Genomic DNA, 26184 nt, shown 5'->3' with positions numbered 1-26184 from the left:
TTCAACCAATAATCTTTGGTCGAGTGAGGAATGAATGAGTGGCCTTATCTCACACAGGCAGGATAATGGGACCTCAAAACTGGGACTGCCTTCTAAGCCAGGCCATGAACAGGGTGACTTTCAGCTCCAAGAGGAACACAGGAACACGGCAGGGAGAAGGTGTATGAAGGGGCTGCCGGGAGGGGAGATGAGGAGGATGCAGAGGATGGGGTGGAAGGGGGAAACTGAGGCATGGCCCTGCTGACATTCCTTGTTGTGTCCGGTTGGAGAAGAGGCCATGACATGCCCAGGCTTTCCTGGGTCTTGCCTTTTCCATGCTCAGGAGACTCCGGACCCCAAGCTCTAAACAGCTGCACTCTGGCACTGGAGTTGAAAGCTCTGGCTGTGTTCTAATCCAACTCTGACACTGAGCAGCCATGTGACCCTGACCTCATCATTTATCTCTCTGAGAAGCGATCTCATCTGTAAAGCAGCAATGCCTGGCTCCTCAGATGCGTCTGAACAAATCCCCCAAAGGTGACCCTGGAGGCTGGCCTGAGGGTTGGGGTAGGGCCCAGCTGAGATCACCTAAGCAAGTCAAATGCTTCCACTCTGCAGCTTAAACCATGGGAAACCAGACCCAGCAAAGGTGAAGTCATTGGCTCAGTGTCACACAATACAGAGATCCCCTCAGCCATTCAGGAAATAGGAACAAGGGCTGCTCCATTTATTGAGCACTTACTAAGTGACAAGCACAATGATCTTATGAGCCATACTATTGTCCCCATTTCTCAGAAGAGAAAACTGTGGTTCAGAAAATTTGAACCAAGCCTGCTCCTTCCCCAGGGCCTTTGCCTTGAAAGCCACACAGCTTCCACGCCACCTCATTGAGAGTCTTTATAAAGTGAGGGAGACTTTCTGGACTAACTTATCCAATATCCCAACCCCCAAGCACTCCCTGTCTCCCTATCCTACTCTCTCTTAGATTCAGCACAACCTAACCTTCATTTAATCGTTCATTCTTCCATTTCCCCATTCAGTGACTGTGCATCTGTCTGTCTGCCCCAAGAGAGTGGGAACTCTGTCTCATGCACTGCTCTGCCCGAACGAAGCACAACGCTTGGCCCATAGTAGGCATTCAACAGATATTCATGGGATGAACAGATAATCACTGGATGAATGAATCGCCTTGCCTAAGGTCACGCTGGCTTGAGGGACAACCCCAGGTGCCAGCCCAGCCCTCTCAGACTCCAGGTCCTTGCCCTGAAGCTGGGAGCATCAGGTGCTGCTCCTTGCCCAGGTCTATGTGTCAGGTGTTGGACCTTAGAGAAGACTGCCTGTCTGGGCCACAAAGGGGTCTGGGTTGGGGGCGGAGGGACCTCCTCTGTCAGTTCTTTGAGGCCAGGACCTGTTTCTTTCTTTTCTTTGTTTTTCCTCTTTGGCCCCCAGAGGGCCCAGGTTAAAGGCTCCAACAGTTAACAGGCCCATCAGTGGCAGAATCACAGAGAGGCCGCTCTGAGCACTCTCGAATGCTCCAGGCCTCCTCTTCATACTCCCTTCCTCACCAACCACCAGCGATGGCAGGCCCGGACTTGGGCTGACCATGGTTCCAAGTCAAGGGGTCAACCTGCAGGGCAGTGGCAGAGGGACCCTGGATATCTCACTCTGCCTCTCAGAGCCTCAGATTCCCCCTTCTCAATAACTGGAATGAATGACCTTCCTTCCAGGCAAAGAGTCTAGGGAACCTATTTTTATAATATGACTGCAAACTGGGGACCCTGAGAGGCTGCCTCAAGCGGCCACTGAGATCAAAGACCCCGGGCATAGACCAACTGAGTTCGAATCCTGGCTACATTGTTTACTCCTCCTGAAACCCTGGGCAAGTGACTTAATCTCTCCATGCCTTGGCTCTTTCTCCATGTTCTGCACAGGTACAAACAAGGGGCAAACAATTTCCTCCCATGATGGGGAGTCATAGAGAGAGCTGGTGGATTGGGGGTCACTGCTGAGCCCCTCTTTGGGTTATGCCTGTGTGGCCCTGCCCATACACCCCATTGTCCTCTGGCCTGGTGTATGCATGAGCAAACTGGACAGAGCAGAATGACACCCAGACAACGTGGAGACTGAGTGTTCCCTGAGATGGGAGCACAGTCACCTGGTCTGGCCAAGGTCCCCCGGTCACAGCAGACCCACAGACACAAATAGACAGAAGCCCCCAGACACAGAACTGCACTGGAGAGCCACTGCTGCCCACACGGAGAGAGGAGCCAACCCCAGGGAGGCCCAGAGCCCACGGAAGCCCCAGTCCCAGCCGGGCCCCAGTCACGCTGTGTGCCAGCAGCAGGTCCTGTGGCCAGGCAACCCCACATGCGGCCCCCACACTCAAAGCAGGGGGAGAAGCAGAAGATGCCAGGCAGCAGGTGGCCAGGGCAGCGTGGCCGTGGGAGGTGGGGTTCCCCGCTAGAGTCTGCGTAATAGACACGGAAAATCTTTACCGGCATACCCATCTTGCCCCTCTTGCCAGGAACACCAGGAAGGCCCTGCAGGGGAGAGACAGGGTAGACGTCAGGGCAGGATGCCAGCAGGGACAGTCAGGCTTGCCCCAAACCAGTTCAGAGCCACCCATGGCAGGAAGTCACAGAGGGCCTGCAATGTGCGCCATTTGCGTGGCAGCCCCAGTGACATGCATGTCAGACGGATGGCAGGGTCAGGGTCTGTGGTGACCTAAGAGACAGAGAAATGCCAGTGTTCCTGTATTCAGCAGATGCTTCATAAATGCCCAGGCTCCAGCTGTCCTAAGATTCTCTATACCCAGCTTATGGAGGTTACAACTGAGTTCCCATAGATACGGGCTCAGGTTGGGAGGGGGCGGGGAGGAAGGTCCCAAGGCCACCACCCCACGGGCTTCTAATGGACCTCCAGGCTGGGCCAGGGGTCCGTGAGAAGCTCCCACACCATCTTTTGGACTCCTCTGACTTTGATACTTGATCTGGAAGGACAGGGATCTTGGGAAATCTTAGCACCCACTGCCTGTCACCAAACCAGCCCCACCACCTTCCCCAGACAGCTGCTCCGCCTGGGAGTCCTCAGCTCTTCAGAGACCTCAGGGCCCAAGCAGAGACCAGGTTTCCAGCCCAGTCTCCCCTCCCCACTGTCCTCACCTCTACCCCAGTCCACTGCCCCCAGCCAGCTACAGCCACACCATCTTGTTCTCAGGCTGCTGGAATTCCTGCCACCTGCTCTTGCTGTCCCCACCCCTCACCAACACATTTTCCTTAAGTAAACCAACTGATCTGTCTAAAAGAGGAATCAGCAGATGGTTTCTGGAAAGGGGCAGATAGTGAATATCTTTGGCTCTGCGGGCCATACGGTCTCTGTCACACCTACTCAACTCTGCCATTGTAGTGAGAAAGCGGCATTGACAATATGTAACCAAATGAGCAAGGCTGAGCTCAATAAAACTGTTTGCAAAAACAGACAACTGGCTGGATTTGGCCCATGGGCCACAGTTTGCAGACCCCTGATCCATACTATAAAGTGGGCCTGGTGTTCATTGGTTGCAAGTCCTCAAGAGGCTCCGCATACCATCAGAACAGAGTCCCTTTCCTGACCTGAGTCCTGGTCACCTAGGACATTGCCCCAGGGCCCTCTCCAGCTTCAACTCCTACCACTCTCACCCTGTCATGCAGCACTTTGGCGGTGTTGATTGTTAAACTCGCCAAGTTACCGTAAATCCCTGACTTTGCACATGCTGTTCCCTATGCCTGGAACGCATCTGCCTTGACTGGTCCCCTTATCAGACTCCTACTCAACTCAAGTGCACCTCCTCCAGGAGGAATTCCTTGATTTCCCCAGGCTGGTGCCTGGCAGGTCCTGCTCTGCTTAGGCAGGGGTGGCTGGTGGATGGTGAATAACCAAAGAAGCAAACTTACTCGCTCTCCATCAGACCCTGGCAGGCCGAAGAGCCCTGGGAGCCCAATGTAGCCCTAGGAAAGAGAAGAAGTGGGGTCACAGAGGTCAAGCGGTGAGGTGTGGCCGGCCCAGCCTGCCCCAGCCCACCCACCGCTGCCATCCCACATCCCGGCTCCTCCTCTTCCTCCCCGATGGCAGTGGCAGCTCCGGTGGCTCCTCGATGACATAGGCCTTGAGGCAAGTGTATATGCCCATGGACTGCATGGTGCTGGCTTCCACGATGTAGTCCAAAGGCACATACCCTCACGCCAGGGAAGGGCGCGGGCGCTCGCCGACAGGAGGCCCGCCCCGCGCCAGGGCTCCAGGATCTGCAGAAGGAAGCTCGCGGCTGGGTTAGATGCTAGCATGGCACCAAGCCCTCCCCACCCCCAGGGATGCTGGCAGGTGCCCGTGGCTCCTGCCATGTCTCCTCCTAAGTCTTCAAGGTCCTGGATGCAGGACTTACATTCACCCCTGGCCGCCTGAGTGATGGCATTAACTAACAGCGGCTACGAACCCGGAGTGCCAACATTGTGCCAGGCACACGCATGCTACCACTTTAGACTCTCACAAGGACCCCCAGATTGTTATCACCCATACTGGACAGATAAGGAAACTGAGGCTCTGTAGATAAAGCAACATGACTAGTCAGTGGTGGAGCTGTGAATTCTCTTCAAGGAATTCCTAATCAGCTCAAGGGTCACCTAAGTCCAGCTGACTCCGCAGCCGGGGCTCATCACCATTCTGGGGTTCTTCCCCAGGGTGACTCTCATCTCCTCCCTCCCAGCCTTTCCTCGCTGTGTCCCCTCCACCAGGCATGTCCCTTCCATCCCTCATGACTTCTGAGCCAAATCCTTCAAAGCCCAGCTCTCATGAGCTCTCCTTGGCCAAGCATCCCTGATACCCCAAGCTAGAAGCAATCTCTACCCTCCACCCCAATGCCATTTTTGCACCTCGGTAGCATCCTTCTCCACTTTCTCCCTTGTATCTTCATTATTTGTGTTCGCGCTTCATGTCCTCATTAGTCTGGGAACTTCTTAAGGGCAGCGACCTCGCCCGGGGCTTCTGCCACTATCTGCATGCCACTCTTTGTGCAATGATTTCATAATAACTCTAACCAAAGCTAATGTTTATTGAGCATGAATGACAGGCCAGGCCTGCTGTCAGTGCTTTGCATATATTAAAGCATTTATTCCATCCCCGAGGAAGTGCTATGTTTTATTAATTATATATATAGAGAGAGACGGAGTCTCACTCTGTCGTCCAGGCTGGAGTGCAGTGGTGCAATCTTGGCTCACTGAGACCTCTGCTTACCAGGTTCAAGCGATTCTCCTGCCTCAGCCTCCTGAATAGCTGATCACAGGTGTGCACCTACTATTTACTTTTGTAGAGATGGGGTTTCGCCATGTTGACCAGGCTGGTCTCAAACTCCTGGCCTCAGGTGATCCACCCACCTTGGCCTCCCACAGTGCTGGGATTACAGGCGTGAGCTACCGCGCCCAGCCACGAGGAAGTATTATTACTCAGCCCCCTGTAGAGAGGTAAGACCATTTAGGCCCAGAGAGGTGAAGTAACTTGCCTAGGACCACACAGCTGAAATGTGGTAGAACTGGTATTCAAATTCAAGTCTTCTGAATCCCGGGCCTGGGCTCCTAACCACTCTGCATACTGCCTTCCCTCAAACAAGCAACACAGAGGCTCACAACCATCTCTCCTGCACTGGAAGGCCAAGAGGCCACTGAGCCTCCTTGTTGGCATCCAGCATGATTAATATCCATAATCTGAAAGAGTGCCATTTGCTACCATTCCAAATAGGGCTTATCTCCCAGATTTACAGGTGAGAAAATCATTGGCTCAGAGAGGCCCAGTGACTTGCCCAAGGTCCCACAGCTAGCTGAGGGCAAGGCAGGTCTCAAAGCCTGTCATCCCGATTCCAAAGCCTGCCCTCTGCCTACTTCAGAAATATGAGGCTGGTGGTGGCAGGGTTGGAAGGACAGCTTGAGTGACTCACTGCTCACCCAGGCTGCCCATCCAGGGCTGTGCAGCCTGTAAGAGACAGGAGTGCTGGGGCCGGACCAGTCCTCTCCTCCTATGTGGCTTTGAGATGCCACCGGCCTGGCAGGCAAGTCGAGCAATGCCAGATGTCAATAACATGCCCTGTCCTTCTGGCAGATCAGGAGATCAGGACTGGGGCTGGACTGAGAAGACCTTTCTCCCTGGGTTTAGGGGGTCCCTCTGGGGGCACAGCCCATGGGAGCAGCAGAATAAAGGAAGAGGTCCAGCATCCTGGGACAAGAGCCTCCTCAGGCCCTGCCTATCACAGTAGCCTCCTGGGGAATGCACCTACCAGCCCCCACTCCCGCCTCCCCATGCTCTCCTAACAGCCACCAGTCTGCTGCAGGGATTAGGGCTGAGACTGCAACCATTCTGTCCTCTCCCTCCTGCCAAAATATAAATAGCTTTGGCTCAGGAGCAAAGGATACATGATCTGTCCTGACCAAGGACTGTGTGACCCCATTCCTGAGCATTCCTTGAGAGGCAGCAAGTCCAGGCCTCAGAACACCTGGGTCCTCATCCCAGATCCACCTTAGGCATGCAGTGGAAGCTGGGGCTATCCAGGCCCCGCCATGACCCCAGTTTCTTTGTATGTAGAAGAGAGGATTCCATCACACCAGCTTTAAATCTTTCCAACTCCATTTACCCCATTCAGTCCACCCAGAACCTTCTCTGTCTTCCCACAACCCACATGGGAGTCCCCACCTGTTGGTCCCCGCCTGAGCTGTCAAGTCAGCTTGACATAACCAGGCTACAGGTACAGATGGACATCATGACCATGGTAAAGGTAGGCAAACTGAGGCTGATCACTACTCAGGGTCTGCTCCATGGGGGCCTTGAAGAAAGGGGAGATCTGGAAGCTCCACCAGGCTGCAGGCGTAGGTAGCATTCACACACCGGGTGCCCTCCAAGAAGAGTGGATCCCCCCAGCCCTCAGTTGGGAGCAGGAGGGAGGTCTCTGAAGATTCGACGACAAGCAATTCAAGTGGCCCATACTGGCTCTCTTGTAACTTGGGGATGAGCCAGGAGACACAGCAAACAAATGCCTAGTTGTTTGTAGCTGAACTGTGGCCAAACCCCAGCACAGTCTTTGCTGCCCAGACTTCTTGGCCATGGGGACCAAGCAGCTTACCTGGCTCAAGGGTCTCCCATCACCCAGCCCTCCTGCTGCCCCTCTGTTGTCCGGGAGCGCTCAGGTGGGAGGGCCTTGGCTCTCCTTATAGTTCTGACCTCCCATCAAGCCCACTGGCGGGACAGGTGATGCTCACCTAGAACCCCACCCATGTGGCACTGGCCAGGAACCACTTACCCTGCTGCCTTTGGGGCCGGGATCTCCTACTGGTCCAGGTAACCCCTGAAACACAAAACACAGAGGGGCAAGGACATATGGAGACGCTCTACCTGCTGCCAATCCTGGGGTGAGTCCTTCCTCTTTGGGGCCTCTGCTGCTCTCTTTGTAGAATGGGGGTGAGGTTAGATTAGCAGTCTTTGGCCTGACCCCCACATCCCCAGGATCCCAGGGAGGTGGCTGGTGGGTAGGAGGGATACTGAGTGGGAAGAGCCTCTGGAGCCCCAGCCCCACAGAATCAGACCTCCTCTTACTATGCAGCCTTATCCTGTGCCTGCAAAGACAGGCTTCCTTGGTCCAGCCCCCTGGAAAGTCCCCTCCTTAGGGTCCACCCAGCAGGTGCAGCTCCTTGGCCCCCAGCCCACCGCCTCCCTCTGCCTCGGGGCACCTGTGGCCATCTCCACATCACCATGGCCACAGAGCTTCCAGAAGCCATATACTGCACCTGCCTGCCAGGGTAACCTTTGGCCCCTGGGCTGCCCTCAGGTCCTGGCTGCCCCTGCAAAGGAACAGAGAGAAACATAAGGAAAGGAAAGACCCTGCCCGGCTCTGGGTCTGGGGACCCTAGGAGACTGGGGCTGGCAATGAACAAAGAGAGGGGCAGGAATGTGAGAGGGAACAGCAGGAAGGGTAGGGTCCCCAAGCCCACCCCTCTGTGAAACCGGTCAGACCAGCTCTGAGGGACAAAACCCCCTCTGCTTGTAGCCCAGGAATAAGAAATCACTGAGGAGGCCTGGCTGGTTCTCCCATGCTGGCAGGGCTGCTGTTTGACTTGGGCCAGGCCAGCCAAAATTCCTGCAAACCCCGTGGTGGCGTGTATAATATCCCCTAACATCGCCCGGAACAGGCCAGCTATTCATGGCTCCAACTGGCGTCGCGCGGCTCATGCCAACATCAGGCCGGCATGGACTCTGGCTCTTTTGGGCAAATGTGGCTGGGCGAGAGAGGTGGGGTGGGCTGGAGTGGGCTGGAGGCCCCAGCAGGGTGAGAGGCAGAACAGCCTGGCTCTAGGCTGGCTCACAGAGCAGGATCTAGGGAGGGGGCCAGAGACAGGTAGGGGCTGGGAGGAGGGACAGCGACCAGGGCAGGGCTGAGGCTGAGGCCCTCACCTGTTCTCCGGGGTGCCCTGCCGGTCCAGGATAGCCCTTGTGTCCCTGTAGGGGGAAGAAGCTGCATCAGGCAGGGAGGACACATCTGGGCCTGGAAATTGCAAGGGCCCAGCCTCCCGGCCTGCTCTGTTCAGCACCGTATGTACTGTGTCCAGGATGGAGCGTGCGCTCAGTAAGCGCTCCCCAGATGGATGCAGATACCATGTGATGGTTCGCATATTCCCAAGGTTTTCTCTCTGCTCCCAGTGGCTCTTAGGCAGAGGACATCATGGGGGTCATTCACTGCTCTGGCAGAGGTGGTGAGACGAACTGGAACAGAGCAACTGTGACCAAGAGACGGTGTATCGCAACCATTCCTTCTGAATCCAGAGACAAGGTGAGACCATCTCTCAGGTATGGATTTGTCAATGGAGGAGTAGACTGAGTAGGACTCGAGGTCTGGAACGTGCTGAGCAACCACATCGCACGCGATGCTGGGATTCCCTCCCCTGTCAGGACCTGCCCCTTCTCATAAAGCCCCCATCACAGGCCTTGACCACATATATTAACCCAAATAGCTGTTTCCCTTCTCCCACTGGCCCCAGCTCCTATTCCAGGGAGGAATAGGCCACCCAGATACTAATGAGAAGGACTCTGGCAACGCCCCAGTACCAACTTTGACCCTCTGTCCTGATGGCCCAAAGACCATGGTGTAAGGCATGTCCAGGCCAGGCCTCTGGGTGGGTGGAGAGAACCAAGCTGAGTGTGTGCTTTCAGGTGGCACGAGGTATAATCACCTGAGCCATTTCATAAGAGTAAGGAGGTTTCCAAAGGAAACCTCACACTTCAAGTTTCCATCAGCTGGGGGGGCTTCCACTGTACACAGGTTAGCCACACTTATCCATGTTCGACCCTTTTATGCGGGGAGCTCTGGGATTGGTTTAGATACTGTCCCTAACTTACTATGCAACTTTGGGTGGGTTACTACCCTTCTCTGAACTTCAGATTAGGGAGTTAGAACTCTGATCCCCTTCAGCTCTGATGTTTTAGAGGCCCAGAGTTTGAAGACTCCTCCAGAGTCTAAAATACACACACCAGACTAGGACACACACACGCCCGCATGCACGCTCAAACCTGTAGACCTTCTCCATGCGCTGCCATTTACCCAGGACTACATGCATAACAGATGACTTCATCTACTCCTTCCAACAGTCAGATGAGCTGGGGTGGGGGGGTGACTGTCATCTCCATTTCACAGAGGAGAACACTGAGTCTCACAGAACTGAAGATGCCTGCCCTGAGTCCCATTGCTAACAAGCCACAGGCACTCACTACCAGATCCTTCTGACATCTGGAGCCACACTGGGAACCTTGCAAACATCCCCAGACATGTGCAGCTCCATGCACACGCACAAACACACACAGGCATACACACTCAACACCCCCCATCGGCCCCCAGGAGGTGGGGACTCTTCATTATAAACAGCAGAGTCAGTTTGATCTAAGAGGTCTGGAGAGTTTACAAGCATTCTTTCTGCACCTATTCATGTCTCAAGAGCCCTCAGTGACATGATTGCATCTCAGATCCAGGGGCCTATGGAGATTGATGCAACAAGGTTGGGTGAGATTCTTCTAGCTGGGGCGTGTACTCTTTTCCCCAGTGGGCAAACCGGGGCATACAACCTCTTGTTTCAGACCCATCTGGATTCCAGTGCTGCTCTACTAACTGGCTGTCTGGGTGACCCAAAGCCAATGACTTCACCTCCGAGAATCTTGTTTTCCTCAATTATAAAATGGGGCTACAAAGTTGGAGCAAGGATGGCAGGATAGAAAGTGTGTAAAGCGCAGTATTTGGCATTGGATTCAAGGGTGCTGTAGAGGTTAGCTGCTGTTATAATCTTCATTTTTCATTCATTCGATAAACATTTACTGAGTTTTCATGCTCCAGCCCCGTTCTAGGCACAGGAAGAATGAGACAGACAACATTCTTTGCCCTAAAGGAGTTTACATTCTAATTAAGGAGGTAAAAAACAAAGTGAACATAAAAATAACATCTGGGCTGCAAGGAGAGAGGAATGGGGAGTTGCTCAGTGGGTACAGTTTCAGTTTTGCAAGATGAAACATTTCTAGATATTGATTGCACAACAATGTACCTAATGCTATCGAACTGGACACTTAAAAATGGTTAAGATGGTAATTTTACATTATATGCTTTTTAACCACAATTAAAATAAAATCCTTTCAGAAACAGGGAGAAAATGTCTAGTAGTGATCAGTGCTGTGAAGAAAAGGAAGTAAGTTATAGACAGAGAATGCAGCACTGGGGAGGGACGGTGAATAGAGGATGGGATCAAGGAAGGCTGCTCTAAGGAGATGAATGGGATGAACACAGGGCCGGCTCCATGGACAAAGGCAGTGCAGGCAGAGGGAACAGCAAGTGCAAAGGGCCTGAGGCAAGAACGCCCTTGAGTGGCTTGGAGGGAACACAGGAAGGCCTGTATGACTGGAATAGAATGGGCGAGAGAGTGAAGGATGGGGGTGGTTGGAGAAGCAGGAGGCCAGAGCATGCTGGTGGTGATGTGATGCAAAACCACAGAAGCGCTTTGAGCAGGGAGGTACCGCGACAAGATGTAACTAACAGCCATGATCATCATTTTTCCACCTGGAGCTTGCAGATGAGGAAGAACAAGTGAAACCTTTTCCCAGTGAAGAGCTGAATGGAGCCTTGCACTCTTGGTTGTGTGACTCTGTATGGGTAATTATCCTCTCTGAAGCTCACTCTGTCATATTCTACCTGCCTGTAAAGATCCAATGGAGTAACAGGACAAGAACCCCAAGAGAACCATAATGTGGGGTCCAGGGGGCCCTTGGCCATCACCAGCTCCTGTGGCTTCATCTGCAGTCACAAGAACCCTGCTGAAAACCAATTCTTCAGCCCCCATACCTCCCCACAAAGGAAGCAGAGGCATTTCTCCAGTGAAATCCCAGGAGAAGATTTCCAGTAAACCCTCTTACTCAGGATGCAGCTAAATGGAAGTGAATGACCATCACCGGCAGGCACGGTGGCAGGCCCTATGCCTGGCTCAGCACTGAAGCCTTCATATTTCAGTTCACGGACTCCTTGCTATCACCCCTAGAAGGCAGAAATTACCATACACATTTGCCAGTTGAGGAAACTGATGTTCAGAGAAGTAAAGAGACTTCGTTGAGGCCATACAGCTTTCTAGGGGCAGCGCCAGGCCTGTGACCCCAATCCCCCACATCCTTAGCCATCAAAAAGCATGGGATGAGACACGCTCACTGAGGCCTAAGGCCTGCCTAGAAGAGCCACAAAGCCACTCAAGGAGAGATCCCCTTATAGATGCCCTCCCTGGAATGAAAGTTTCACATCATTGCAGCATTATTCAGGCAGAGGTCGGTCATGAAACCCTGGAATAACTGAGTTGAAAGGGACCTAAACCATTAGTTTGGCAATCTCCTTTTTCATTGGACAGACTGAGAAACTGAAGCTCAGAAAGGGGAAGGGACTTGTCCAAAGTTACCTAGCAAGTTATGGCCAAGCCAATACTTTTCCCCGGACTCCAGACCCACTGGGATATGCAATTTCTAGGTATCTCTTGATCAAGGGACCCTGAAGGGCCTTGAACATTGCCAAGAACAGCGCAGTTTCTCCTGGATGGCCAGGAGCAGCAGAGCGAGCATAGCCAAGGTGGGAGGTAGGAGGCAGGAGGTGCTTATGCTCCCTGGAAGCATCTTAACAATGTTTACCAAGCTGGGGCCGGCAAATAGCTCCAAATGACAGGGCCCCAGACCTGCAAGAATCTAAACCATTATCTTGTGCTGCGCCCCACCAATTATGGGGCGGGTGCTGACCGCAAGGTGGGCCCGTGGGCAGTGACTTTCCAGTTTGTGATCGGTGCCTGACTGGCACTAAGGGAGAGGGAATGTTTCGGGGAGCTCCAGGGACCGTGGTGTCTGCAAGGGGCCTCTGGCTGCCCAGCAGGCGGGTCTCCACAGGACCTGTGTTTATAATAGAACTCGGTCTATATTTTGGTTTGGGAGCCAGATTAATCATTGCTTACAATGCGCAAGGAGAAACCAGACATCACCTCACTGTTGCTACAGACCGTCTCCCCGTCTGGCTGGGCTGCTTTCTGGGCTTTGGGCAGGGAGGGGAGGGGTCCTGTCCTTGCCTGGGGGTCCTAGGGACCAATATGTACTCAGACATCGGCTGTCCACCCAGGCTCCACCTTGGCCTGAGCAAGGCCTCAGCTCCTGTTGTAATTGAGCTGAAACTCACCAAGCTTGCTTAGCTCTCTGTGAATCTCTGCTGAACTTCCCTACCTCCTGGGCAGCCCACACCCCAAACTGGGCCATCAGCAGGACATAAAGAATCAAAGACTGAGAAACATATGACTAGAGTAGAGGGTCTTATTATGTGATGCTGGACAAGGTGCCTCTCTGGGCCTCAGTTTCCCCAGCTGGCCTCTCCAAGTGTCCTGTGGGCTCAGAAACTGTAGGATTCCAAAGTCTGTGGCTAGTCTAAAAGCACAGTCCATCATGACACAGTCAGGTGTCTGACACCAAACTCTGCTCCGTGGATACCTGAGACCGCTCCAGGCAAGAAGGCATATTTTCTGTATGGCTTATTCATTTATCCAGTTGTTCCTTCACCAAACAAATGTCTGCTGAACCCCAGCAATGACCAAGACCCTGTGTTAGGCACTAGAGATACACCAATGAACAGAAAAAACTCTCTACCTTCTAGAAGGGGATGTGGCCATTAAATGCATTTTAAGTGCAATGAAGGAGAATGCTAGAAGAATATAGATGCACCCAGCCACAGGAGGCGGCATTATAAACTGAGGCTTGGGGGAGGAGCAGGGCTTGGACAGGAGACACAGGATGGGATAGGAGGGATGCCAGTGGGTATGGGCTGTAGAAGCAGGGGAGCCTGGAGAAGTTTCTCAGGGGGAACTATATGGAATTGGGGGTACCACACTCAGGCAGAATCGGGAGTTCACAGAAAGGCTGGAGATCGTCTCAGGTGGCCTCAATCACATTTCCCCAGACACACTTCCAGATGACCGCTGTGCTCTCCCATTTTATTACAGCTTCCCACAGATAATGGCCAACTCAGGCAGCATTCCTGCTGGGGGCAGGGTGGGGGCAACAGGAGGGAACTGAGGGGAAATCAGGCTGGAGAGAAGCAAGTCAGGTTTTGATTTGAGTAGCAGTTTTGTTCCATGCATCATGTCTATCTGGGGCAGTATGGTAAGAAAGATTCAGGGGCTGTCTCGGGGCTTGGCCAGAAAGATCAATTCGTGATGCTTGCCAGAGGGGAGGAGCGAGGGAGGTGAATGTGGTCAGCACTGCGCTAAGCCCCAGTGGGGAAACAAAGATGAACGGGTTGGGTTCTGTCCTCTGTCCAGTCTAAGCAATGTGTCGACACTAGTGGGTTGCCCACTAGCCCAAAGAGGCTGAGAAGGGAGGCCAAATGGTCAGAGAAGGGAGGGGTGACTTCTGCCTGGAGGTGCTGGGGAGTGCTCTTGGAGAAGATGCTATTCTCTAAGAACAGAGCCAAGGGGCAACCACACGAGGATAAGTGTGGAGGAGAGTGCATGCCTGGGGAGGGCACAGCAGAAGCAAACACAGGGAGGCAGGAAGGCCCAGGGTACACGGGATTGGATGGGGCCAGGGTTTCTACACAGCAGGGGGCAGGGAGGCAGGAAGGCCCAGGGTACCTGGGATTGGATAGGGCCAGGGTTTCTATACAGCAAGGTTTCTCAACCTTGACTTTGTGGGCTGGACACATCTTGTATGTGTATGGGAGGGAAGGGTTATCTTGTGCATTGCAGGATTTTTAGCAGTATCTCTGGCTTCTACTCATCAGAAGCTAATAGCACCTCCCTCCCAGTTGTATGTAACGGCCAAAAATCTCTCCAGACATTGCCAACTGTTCCCCAGGGGGGCAAAATCACCCCAAGTTGATAATTACTGGTCTCTAGGAAAGAAGGCAAGAGAGTTAGATGAGAGAGAGCATGGGAGGTGCAAATGGAGTTCTGGCAGCCTTCTTGGCTAGCGGAGGGCGGTCAGCTGGAAACTAGCAAAATGACTAGCACTACCAGATGGGCAAGACCTTCTTCAGATGCTTCTCTTCGTGATCATGATCACTATTCATTCATTGCATAAATGCATACAAAGTGCCTGCCGTGTACCAGCCCTGTGCTGAGTGCAGGGATATTCCATCTCATTTAATCCTCCCAACCACCTCATGATGCAGCTGAGGCCCAGCAAGCTGAGGCGACTTGCCCAAGCTCACACAGCAGGAGAGCGACAGAGCAGGGATTCCACCCAGGTCTATCTAACCTGGTTTGCATGTCTTCCTCACCTTGGGAACTGGCCCAGCAAAGTCCTTCCACAAGCATCTCAGGCAGTGGCAGAGAAACAAACCTTCTCAGGCAGGCAGGCTCTTTTTAACTGGATGGACACTGTCTTGTCTGAGAAACTGTTTCAGTCAGCCTTGTGGTGACAGAAAGGGCCTGAGGGTCAGAAGACCTGGGTTCAAATTCTAGCCCTGCAGCTTAGAAACCCATGGAAGGTATTTCCATTAAATTGGTGCCTCTCATTCTTCGCTGCAAGTGGGAACCACCTGGAGGCCTTTTAGAGCTACTGATGCCTGAGTCCCACTCAGACCAACTGAGCTAGAATCACCGCGATGGGGCCCGAGCTCCCTAGCTGGGAGCCACTGCTGTAGACTGCAGTCTCCAACCAAAACTCCCTTTCTCTTGCTGATTTTTCTCCATAGTCCTTTCTGTCTTACAGTGTACCTTTTATTTTTACTGTTTTTCTTTGTATTATCTGTCTCCCCACCCCCAACCAGAATGCAGGTCCCAGGAATTTTTGTCCATTCAGCTCAGTGGCTGGCACATTACAGGCATTCAATAATTCCTGTTAAATAAATGAAAACATAGGATTATCCATGTTGCCTCAGAATGACACAAAAATTCAATGTGCTGGTGATCACGAAGAGGAAGCTGACCTCACCTCTTATCCACTCACCTCCCTTCTCCCCTCAAGGCTTCCCACAAGAAATAACGCAGAAAAGCCACACTACAGGATCAGAGCCAAGTGGCTGCTGTTGTCACCAAAGACGTGGGTGATAGGAGAGACCACCTACAATGGTGGCCCCAGGCACATTGCCCATGGCAGTAGTTCTCTTCTCTGATCCCTGCCACTGGTCAGGGGTCTCTGCCTTGGGACCTGAGCTCCCCGACGCTTCACCCAGCACCCTCTGTGAGTGGGTGACGCCAGCCTGCCACACACCGAACTCTACTGTGCGTGTCTAGGCCAGGGCCAGAGGGGAACTCAGAGCAACTGGCTTTGCCAAATAGTTTTCCAGCTGCACAGTGGCTCTTCGTTAACTTAGAGAAGCTGCCTCTCCCTGCTCAGGTGAGCTGGTTCCTCTTGGTTGGGGGTCCTTGGCCCCCTGGACATCTGCTTAATGCAAGGAGCCCTGGCACCCCGGGCAGGAGCTGGTTCCAGTCTGGTTTCCCTATCTCCTGTCACCTCTGCTAGGCTGCCACCCCCATGCAGAACAAGACCACCAGAGACTGCTTTATGAGCTGGGACCGGAAAGAGCCTTTTCCACTCACACCTCATCCATCAGAAAGCGCTAGAGCCCAGAGGGGAAGGAAGTGGGGAGTGCGAGTCCCTCTGTGTTCTCTGAGCCAGAAAAGACCATATTTCCCAGCTCACAAACAGCCACTGCTTCCAGGGTAGGCCTCTCAGGTTGGAGGTATGGCCTGCTCTGGCCATGGGGAAGGGAATGAGGGAACAAGATCCTGCAAGGCCCCCTGTGTCATGGGGCTCTCAAGGCAAGAACTGGGTGGAGCTGGGAGACACCCCAGCTGTCCAGATGAGAGCCAGATGGCCTAGAGAGAGTTCAGCTGTGGCCACAGCCGGGAGCCAGGGCAGAAGCTTAAGAAACAGTGGTAGGCCGATGCATTCACCAGATAATCCATCAGCAGTTGGGGATTTTCTTGGAAAAAGCAATTGATCCTTAACCTGCATTGCCTTCCCCCCATTTCCTGAATACCTGCTATGCACAGGCTTCATGCTAGGTTCCGTAGGAAGAGCAACAAACCAGATTTGCACACCCTGGTTGGTGAGGCACACCTGGTAGCTCAAATTAACTAAGCCAAGACAGCTTAAGTGTCCTTGAGCAGAGAGGATCCTCCTGGCCTGAAGCTGAGTGCTCCAGGAGGACTCCCGAGAGTAGGCACGACTAGAGTCGAGTCTTGAAGGAAGGGAGACACAGGCTGGAGGAGTCACAGAAATCCAGGGGGACTGTAAGCTACAGACCCACTACCTAGGAAATGCCAGTCTTTTCCCCACACAGGTGTTTGGACAGGTAACTCCCCAGCATGGCTGAAATGGGGATGGGATGCGGGTGACATAACAACAGCCAGGAAGGTACAGAGAACCCACTGCCTCTCCACATCATTCCCCTTCCCCTGCAGGGCATCAGCGACGGCCACATAGTAGACTCTGAGAGCTCATTGACTTGCCCAAGGTCACCCAACCAGGAAACGGCAGAAGGGGGAATAGAACCCAGGTCCAACTGACCACAGGGTCCACTCCCTCAACTTCTCTGCTCCAGGCCTTGCTCCTGGTCACACAGCCCCAGACTGTGCAGGGTCAGAGATGGGGATCATTGTCTCCATCTCATGTAGGAGAAGGCTGAGGAGCAGAGACAGGACTTGCAGGCCCAAGGCAACTCAGCCAGTGGGCGGTGGAGCCAGGGCCAGCACAGGGTACTCCATCACCACAAGCTTTCTTGAAGGTGGTCTCCCTGGGAGCAGCTTGGCCCCCAAAAGGAAGTACAGCAAACCAAGGATACTTCTTATGCTACCTCATTAACCACGGTGGGAGGCACCTACTGCAAGCCAAGGGATTCCCTGCCCCCAACAGGCACAACCCTTGGAAAGCTCTCTCCCATGTGCCCTGTGCCCAGGGGAGCTGGGCTGGGGCTGGGGAGAGGCAGGTGGGCCCACAGCTCTCCTGCCTGAAACCTGGCTTGCTAGGAGGCCCACTGCACAAGGCAAAGCGTCAAAACCAAACAGTACCTTTCGTCCCGGAGGTCCTGGATTCCCGGACAGCCCAGGCAAGCCCATGTCGCCCTGCAAGACACAGACAAGGCGGGTGAGGCAGGAACACGGGAGCAGAGACACGCTGCTACACTACAAAACTGGAATTGTAACTTCCAATGGCTGGTTATTTCCAAATGAGATTCATGGAGTACTAGAGGCCTCAGAGGAGACTTGGGTGCTGCCCAGCAAGAAGAGTGGGTGGTGTACCCCGCCCTTTCCCCACTCAACTCAGCCGCTCCGTCTGATCTATTTTATATGCTGGGCTTCAGCAGAAGACACCACTTGAAGAACGGGTTCCGATACTAAAACCATGTTTGAAAACTGTTCCAGAGGACATGTGCCTTATCGGTCCCATATCAATCAGTCATCTCTCCCTGCAGTCCTGAGACACCTTCTCATTGCTGGGCATGCCGCTGGCCAAGCAGGGGGACATTTCTGCCATCACCCCAAGACCTGAGAATAGGCCACGCAGGAGCAGGAGAGAAGCCTGGGCTCCCGGGTGCCGATCTCATTTTGCCACTTACCAGCTGCATGACCTCCAGCAAGCCACCCCTGCCTGGGCCTCCGTTTTCTCATCTGTAAGCTGGGCCCATCTGCCCTGGCTCATGGGGTTCTGATGGGGGTCAAGTGGTGGTATATGGGAACACTCTCCTGGGACCCTGGGTCACCCAGTAAATACGTGCTAAGGGCAAACACCTAGCAGTGAGGATGTGAAGCAATAAGCCACCCGTGTCTTGGGGAAATCAAAGAAAGCAGCCAATTCTAGGTGCCTTTAAGCCCAGGAGGCTGGGCTGAGAAGCAGTGTTCAATCCGTTGGGATGGCTCTAGGGCTGTGTCCAGAAGGAAGCCAGGCAGACCTGGGCATTGCTTGCAGGGTGTCTGTGCCTAGAAGACTGACACATTGGACAATCTCATGTGGAGTTCTGGGCTCCCCTCTTCCCATCTGTCCTGCACTCTCTCCAAGTCCCTTGCTCAGTTTATGGGGTGGATGCTTCAGAGATGGATGAAAGCCTTTTACCTTCTGCAGGCAAACCTGGTTTCATAGCCCTTCAGAGTTAGGGAGCCCTGAATCTCCAGCCTCCTAGAAATCCACAGACCCGTCTGCTGGAGTTAACCTCAGGAAAGGCTTTGAGTGTCTATGGGAAGCTTCCTGGCCATGTGCTACCAAGAAACTTCTGGATGCCCACGGTCACCTAGCAGGCCCTGCAGAAAGCCATGCAGGACATTAGGCAAAAGGACATCCACCAAGAGTGTGTCCATAGGAGAAAATCTTTTGTCAGTTGTGTTGGCTGCACTTTGGAAAGAAGGTGGCTGGGAATAACCTTGGGTGGGTTTGGTGTTGAGAGAGGCTAAAGGGCTTCAAGGAAGAAAACCACACCACACCCTGACCGTTCTAGATGTTCCCACCTCACTGCCTCTGCCATGCACGGCCTCTGCCAGGACGGCTAGCTGCAGAGTGTGGTGATTTCACTATTGTCCACTCCCCTCTTCCCTGAGAACTGGGGTCCCTGGAAACCTACCTTTGCCCCATCGTGGGCCTTTCCTGGTGAGAGCCCTGGGTCCCCTTTCTGTCCCTGAAACAAAAACAATTCCACTTTGGCCACCAAGTCATCTAGAGAGGATGTCTGTCTCCCCACAAACTCTGCTCAAAGCCCCGCTCCCTTGCTTAAATGCCTTCCCATCCATCCTCCCACTCACACACCTCCAGAGGGTCTTCTCCAATTCCACGACTCCCCTGCTCTAACACCTTCCATAGCTCCCCCTGACTGCAGGGTGACAAAGTCCAAATTCCTCCTTCTGCTATCCCAAGTCTTCTGTAATCCAACCCGTCCCAGGCATCCTATCTAGACTCTGCTCTCCTTTCAGCAGCCAAACCCACAGAGAGGGTCCCTCTGCTCTATCCTCAAACCACAGCCCACTCCCCAGCCATGTCCCACACTGTCCTGCCACCAGGCTGTTGCTCAGGCAGTCACCTGCACCTAGAAACCCTTTCTCCAACCATCATTAGCCAAACTACAAACATTCTTCAGTTCACAGCTGGAATGTGTCCTCCACATCCTACTTATAGAGCTCTACGCCCATCCTCCAGGTGACCAGTCTCTGCCTGTGCACATGGCCAGGACTATCTCCTGGCTTGTTCCCCTGGGGCTCTCAGGGATTTCTGAGAGACATGTCCAAGAGGCATGTCAATACTTTTTGATTTTCCAGAATGTTGATATCCATCTCATTGGTTTCTACATGAGGTTCAATGCACGAACAGCCACTTACACGTGTGTACGGCCCTTCGTAGTCGACAGTATCCCTCGCCTCACTAGATTCCTACAGTCTAGTGAGGCAGGGGAAGCATTATTCCTCCCATAATATATTTGGGAAAACTAAGGCCAGGAGAAGGAAAGGGACTGTCTAGGGCCTCAAGATGAGGCATTGGCAGAGCTGAGATTATAACCCTGATTGGTGACTCCCAGACCTGCGTTCCGGGATGCCCTGGCTCCGGCTGGGTTAGAATAGGCAGTAACTTGACGAGAAACTGACAAGCAGTGAGTCCCCAGTCAGAGGCAAGCACTCTTTGTTCCTAGCGTAGGGATAGTCCCTGTCGCACAGATCCTGGCTCCGGAGAGCATGGGGCTCAGGAAAAGGGCCCACAGATTCACCAGCCGCGTCTCTCACGGGGTGCTCCTAGCTGCGGCTCCTCTCCTTTGGCCAAACCTGATCAGATGACTCAGGAAACAGCCCTGTGGAAAGTTGGTCCACCCTGTGTCACCTTCTAAGAGGTCCTAATCTTTGTCCCCATTCCTATCCCACCTTGAGCCCTCTCCCCTCCCTGCCTCAGCTGGGCCCAGAGTCAGAAGTCCTGGACCTGCCAGACTCACAGTGGGACCTCAGGCAAGTCACTGCACCTTCCTGAGCCTCAGCTCCCTCACCTTTAAAATGGGGACCACACACGCACAGCCGCGCACACACACACACACGCGCGCGCGCGCACGCACACACATGCACGCGCGCACCCAAACACACAAACACACGCCAGCTTCCCAGGTTTCCAGGCAAGGAGCCAGTGGGATAATGACCGTGACACATGGGAGGGGTGGTTTGGGCAACTTTAATTAATCCCCACTTGGTTCTTTTCTTCGTTAGAACTCAGATGTTCCAAATCCTGACTCGGTCACCCTCCACCAGATATCACTGCATTCTGAACTAGAAAGTGCCTCTAGGAGGGAAAGGAATGAGCTTTTGCTGCTCACCTACTATGCACAGACACTGAGCTAGCCCCATTCTGTGCACCAACTCCTTTAGTCCTCATAGCACCCATTTGTTCCAAGGAAGGACAAAGGCAGGTTCAGAGAAGCCAAATCCCAGCCTGGGCTGGCGTTCCCTGGCAGGGAAGAGACAAAGGCTGAGTCTGTCCCCAGGCTAGGTCTGATTTCAAAGCCCCATTTGCAAATGGGAGACCTGGGTGCTTCTCCCACACTCCCCCTCCCCCCAGCTACCCAAGGCTAAAAGTCCCCAGAACCCCAACTCTGCCCACCTGGGCCCCTCTAGGTCGTATCTTCTGCAGAACCTCACCTCTGGGATTCACCTTGCACTGCAGCTGCTCCTCCTGGACCCCCTCCCACCCTGGGCTGTTCAGAAGCCCAGCTCAGTGCCTTTTATGTCCATGGTACAAGGCCAGGCCGAGGGCTACCGAGGATTCCAATGGCCAAAAAAGGACAGCAGCTCTTTCTCAGCCAGCCTGTGCCCACCTCGATCTGCAGCTGATAGAGGAGCTGGGCTTAACCAGCTTTCAGGACTGGGCCTTCATGTATCCTATTCTGTTATCTTACAAACAAAGGAAACTGAGATCCAAAATGATGACTTGTTCCCTTGCCCAAGGTCCTTTCCCAGGGCATTTTAGTTATTGATGGATTTCTCTCTGCATTCTCAGCAGCCAGCACAGTGCTTGAGATGCAATGCCTGCCTGAGTATGATACCTCCAAGTACAGATGCTACAAGCCAAGTCTCAAGATGAACAGAAGGCAGGGAATGCCACAGTGGGGAACAGACACACTCGTGACCATGAGGGGCAAACCAGAGAAACCGGTGATGATGATAAACATTAATATTTACTGAGTGCTCTTCTAAGCCCTGGACACATATTAACTCATTTAATCCTCCAAATCCATAAGGCAGCAACGATTACTATCCCCCTTTTACAGAAGAGAAAGCTAAGGCACAGCAGGAATAAGTCACCTGTCCAAGGTCATACAATTTGAAAGTGGGATTTAGTCATTCTATTACAAAGATACATGCATGTATATATACATTGCAGCACTATTCACAATAGCAAAGACATGGAATCAACCTAAATGCTCATCAACAATAGAGACTGGATAAAGAAAATATGGTACATATACATCATGGAATACTATGCAGCCATAAAAAGGAATGAAATCATGTCATTTGCTGGGACATGGATGAAGAAGCCATTATCCTAAGCAAACTAATGCAGGAACAGAAAACCAAATACTGTCTGCTCTCACTCATAAGTGGGAGCTGAACAATGAGAACACATGGACGCATTGGGAAGGAACAACATACACTAGGGCTTGTCGGCGGCAGGGGAGTAGGGGTAGGGAGAGCATTAGGAAAAATAGCTAATGCATGCTGTGCTTAATACCTAGGTGATGGGTTGATAGGTACAGCAAACCACCATGACACACATTTCCCTATATAACAAACCCACACATCCTGCACATGTGGCCTGAAACTTAAAATAAAAATTAAAAAAAAAAAAAGAAAGTGGGATTTAGGTTCTTGCAGTCTGGTTCCAGAGCCTGAACTCTTTACATTTTGATATACTGCAGATGAAAAACTACAATCCAGTGGTAAGGGGAGGATAGGAAGAAACTGGAGAGAACTTCACCTAAACAGAGGTAAATCCTTAAAGGGAGTTACAGGTTTTGTAAGTTGAGGCTGGAAAAAGACCAGGAGGAACCAGATGAAGTGGCAGCTCAAGGGATGCTCAAGGTACCTCTAAATGGGTGAAGGTATGATTTCTGGGATAGAGCACACTATATGTCTTCCCAGCCAGGCTCCTGCAAATCTTCCAATAAGAAATATAAGTTATATACAAAGTCAAACTAACCATTTACACCTTCACAGGAACAAGAATCTTGTTGTCAGACCAGCTCTCCAGCCAATGAGCTTGTGTGACCGTGACAGAGCCTGTGTGACCTTGAGCAAGCCACTTTCCCTCTCTGTATGTGAAATGGCAGACTCTGCCTGGATTAGTTAACAGAGCCAGGTGGTACTAGAAGACAGATGGGAGCCTTAAGTGCCAAGAACATAGCAGGAATGGGAACTACGGTGAACACCTTTCCTGCAGGTTGGGTTGGGAAACAGAACAGAAGGCTCGGGTGGCTGAGGCCCAGAGATTGGGTGAGACAAGGGAGGAATAAATCACAAAAGATTTGGAAATTCTGGCTAGGCATGGTGGCTCATGCCTGTAATCCCAACACTTTAAGAGGCCAAGGAAGGAGGATCACTTGAGCCCAGGAGTTCTAGACCAGCCTGGGCAACAAAGTGAGACCATGTATCTACAAAAGCAAAAAATTTAGCTGGGTGTGGTGGTGCACACCTTAGTCCCAGCTACTTGGGAGGCTGGGTGGGAGGGCTGCTGGAGTCCGGGAGGTTGAGGCTGCAGTGAGCTCTGATAGCACCACTGCACTCCAGCCTGGAGGACAGAGCAAGACCCTGTCTCAAACAAACAAATAAATTAATGAATATTGAGAAATTCCGGGCTGGAAGCCTCCTATATAAGCCATCCTTGGTCTCAGTATCCAGCACAGGGCCTGGCTCAGAGAAGTCGTCATAAAATGTTTCACAAATGAGCAAATGAGTGAACAGAGTCTCAAGAGACAATGGTAGGGATAGGAATGGGTCAAATCTGGCTCCAGCACCAGAACTTTCTCTGAATTTTCACCAGGCCTCCCACTGTCACTACGACTATTTTCATGGGTCTAGAAGTTCTGGACAATGCAATAAGGCAGGAAAAATAAATAAGAACTACTAATCTTTGAGGAAAATGAGACAACAATATGTTCTTTTCTGCAAATAATATGAATACCTATCTATAAAATCCAGGAGAACCAACTGAAATACTAATAGAATTAATAAGGCGATTTAGTAAGGGGATGGTTATAAATTAAATATAAAAATAAAAAAATACAAAAATTAATAGTTATTTTCACTAGATGAAAGTTATCTAGAAAATACAATGGGGAGAATATTCCATTCATGACAGCAGAAACTAAGTATAAACCTAATAAGAAATGTACAGGGCTTATGTAATAAAAACCATTAAAGTTTACTAAGAGACATTGTAGAACTTCAACCAAATAGGAAGACATGCCATATTTTTAGATAGAAAAATGTAATATTTTAAAGATGTTAATTCTTCCCAAATTAATATATGTATTTAATTACAATTCCACTAAAAAGCCCAAGCGTTTTTTCAAGGAAATTGTTAAGATAGGCATAAGGTTCATCTGACAGAATAAATAGCCAGAAATGTTTTAAATAAAGAGAAGAAGAAGGATACATAGTACAAAGATAGTAAATGTCATATAATTGGCATTTTACTAGCATAAAAATAAATAAACAATGAAACATAATACAATGGCTTGTATTAGATCCTTGTCTATTATAGAGTAACCAGTGGAGGAAAGATGTTTAACAAGTGGTTAACTATTGGAGGAAAAATAATGCTGGAACCCAACTTCATTTCCACCACCCCCATTAAGATGAATTCCAGATGATTTAAATTTTTTAAGAATACAAGAGATATTATGAAATGACAAGGAATATAATTGAATACCTATCTGATCTTAAAATAGGAAAAACATTTCTAGGTATAAAAGCAAAATAAAGAACCACAGATTTTACAGATCAATAGAGCCCTCCTGAGATTATCTGACATATTTTTTAAAAGGATAACATTTCTATTCGTGAAAATCATCATGAATACTCTTAAGAAGCAAACAACAAACTAGAAAATATTTGTAAGGTGAACAAAGCCTTAATAACCTCAAAACAATGCTTACAAACCAATAACAAATGGCAACATCCCAACCTCCCAAAATAAACCAACTCATAAGTGGTGAAGTACAAATGGAAAAGAGATTTAAGAAAAACATACATCTCATAGATGATCAATGAAGTGAAAATGATAATAAATTATCTTCTTTTAAAAATATCTTCCTTTAATGCTAGCAGGAGCATAAATCAGTCTAACCTTTCTAGAAGGCAATTTGCTAATAAAATAACAGCTAAACACTCATATGTCTCTCATGTGCAAGGCATATGATAAATCATTTGCATATATGTGTATATTGCATGTGTATGTATATACAAATATATCTTGGTATATGTCTCGATATATGTCCACATATACATATATAAATACACATACATGCATGCACACACACACACACATAGTGAGGTATGAACTATGATCTTCCTTGTTTTACAGAAGTGGAACCCGAGGCCCTCCGAGTTTTAAGTAACTTGCCCAAAGTCATGCAACCAGCAAATGGTAGTGAGGTGGGAGATGAGACTTGACTCTGGAGGCAGGGCTTGGACTTGGGACCTAACTGAGGACCAGCTAAAACAGGCATGAGGTAGAATCACCTTTCCATAACACCTGCCCACTAGTGTGCCATGTTAGTTTACCATTGTTATGACAACCTGAAAGTTACTGCCCCTTTCCATGGCAATGACCTGATGACCTGGAAGTTACCACCACCCCTTTCCTAGAAATTTCTGCATATTCTGCCTCTTAATTTGCATATAATTAAAGGTGGGCATAAATATGACTGCAGAACTGCCTCCGAACTGTTACGGTCAGCACACTGCCTATGGGGTAGCCCTGCTCTGCCTGAGCAGTCACGGAGCTGTTCTGCCACATCAATAGAGCTGTTTTCTTCTACCATGAGCTCGCTCTTGAATTCTTTCCTGAGTGAAGCCAAGAACCCTCCCAGGCTAATCCCCAATTTGGAGCTTGTCTGCTCTGCATCAGTAGAGCCAGGATTCAAACTTGGGCACACTGACTCCTGAGGCCACATTAGCAATTCTGTTTTTGATGAACTTATCCTAATGAAATAATTGGAGATATTCTAACATTTATATACAGTCATGTTAATCAAGATAATATTTGTATATTAATTCAAAGTGGAACTGATTTTTTTTACAAATGGAGTAAGTTATATAAAGCTGGGATATTAGTGTTGATAGAATGCCATGAAGCCATTAAATCATATGTGATGGATGCCAAGTGGCTAACACAGGAGAATGTTCACAATAATTGTTAAGTGAGGAAGGCCAGATACCCAGCCACAACAAAGTGGATCCATACTCACATATATGACACACACAGGGAAGACCAGAGAGCTGTGGAGTTAGGGCTAGATTGTCGCCTTGAGGTCAGACAGCCGAGGGTTTGAATGCTTGCTCTGCCACTTACCAGAAATGTGACTCTGGGCAAGATACTTGGCCGCCTTGGACCTATTTCCTCATCTGTAAAATGGGGGTAATAATACCTGCTCTGCAAAGTATATAAAGCTCTTGACCAGGGCCT

General features: G+C 51.0%; 1 protein-coding gene across 4 annotated transcripts in view; it reads right to left on the bottom strand.

Moving 5' to 3' along the window:
• The window catches only part of LOC105487076 (collagen type XXVII alpha 1 chain), a 159037-nt gene that overhangs the window by 100294 nt on the left and 32559 nt on the right, over positions 1-26184 (bottom strand). For 3 of the 4 annotated variants that reach the window (XM_024794561.2, XM_011750373.3, XM_011750374.3), the window contains exons 6-12: positions 19094-19147; positions 17550-17603; positions 8443-8487; positions 7779-7832; positions 7295-7339; positions 3912-3965; positions 2475-2519 (exon numbers count right to left, since the gene is read on the bottom strand). In XM_024794561.2, the coding sequence (XP_024650329.2) occupies positions 2475-2519; positions 3912-3965; positions 7295-7339; positions 7779-7832; positions 8443-8487; positions 17550-17603; positions 19094-19147 (351 nt within the window). The remainder of the gene's footprint in view (positions 1-2474; positions 2520-3911; positions 3966-7294; positions 7340-7778; positions 7833-8442; positions 8488-17549; positions 17604-19093; positions 19148-26184) is intronic. The other variant, XM_024794562.2, reaches the window with a different exon arrangement.

This window comes from Macaca nemestrina, chromosome 14 (assembly GCF_043159975.1).
Source record: "Macaca nemestrina isolate mMacNem1 chromosome 14, mMacNem.hap1, whole genome shotgun sequence".
Classification (NCBI taxonomy): Eukaryota; Metazoa; Chordata; class Mammalia; order Primates; family Cercopithecidae; genus Macaca; species Macaca nemestrina.
This window is presented reverse-complemented; position numbering and strand designations above follow the sequence as displayed.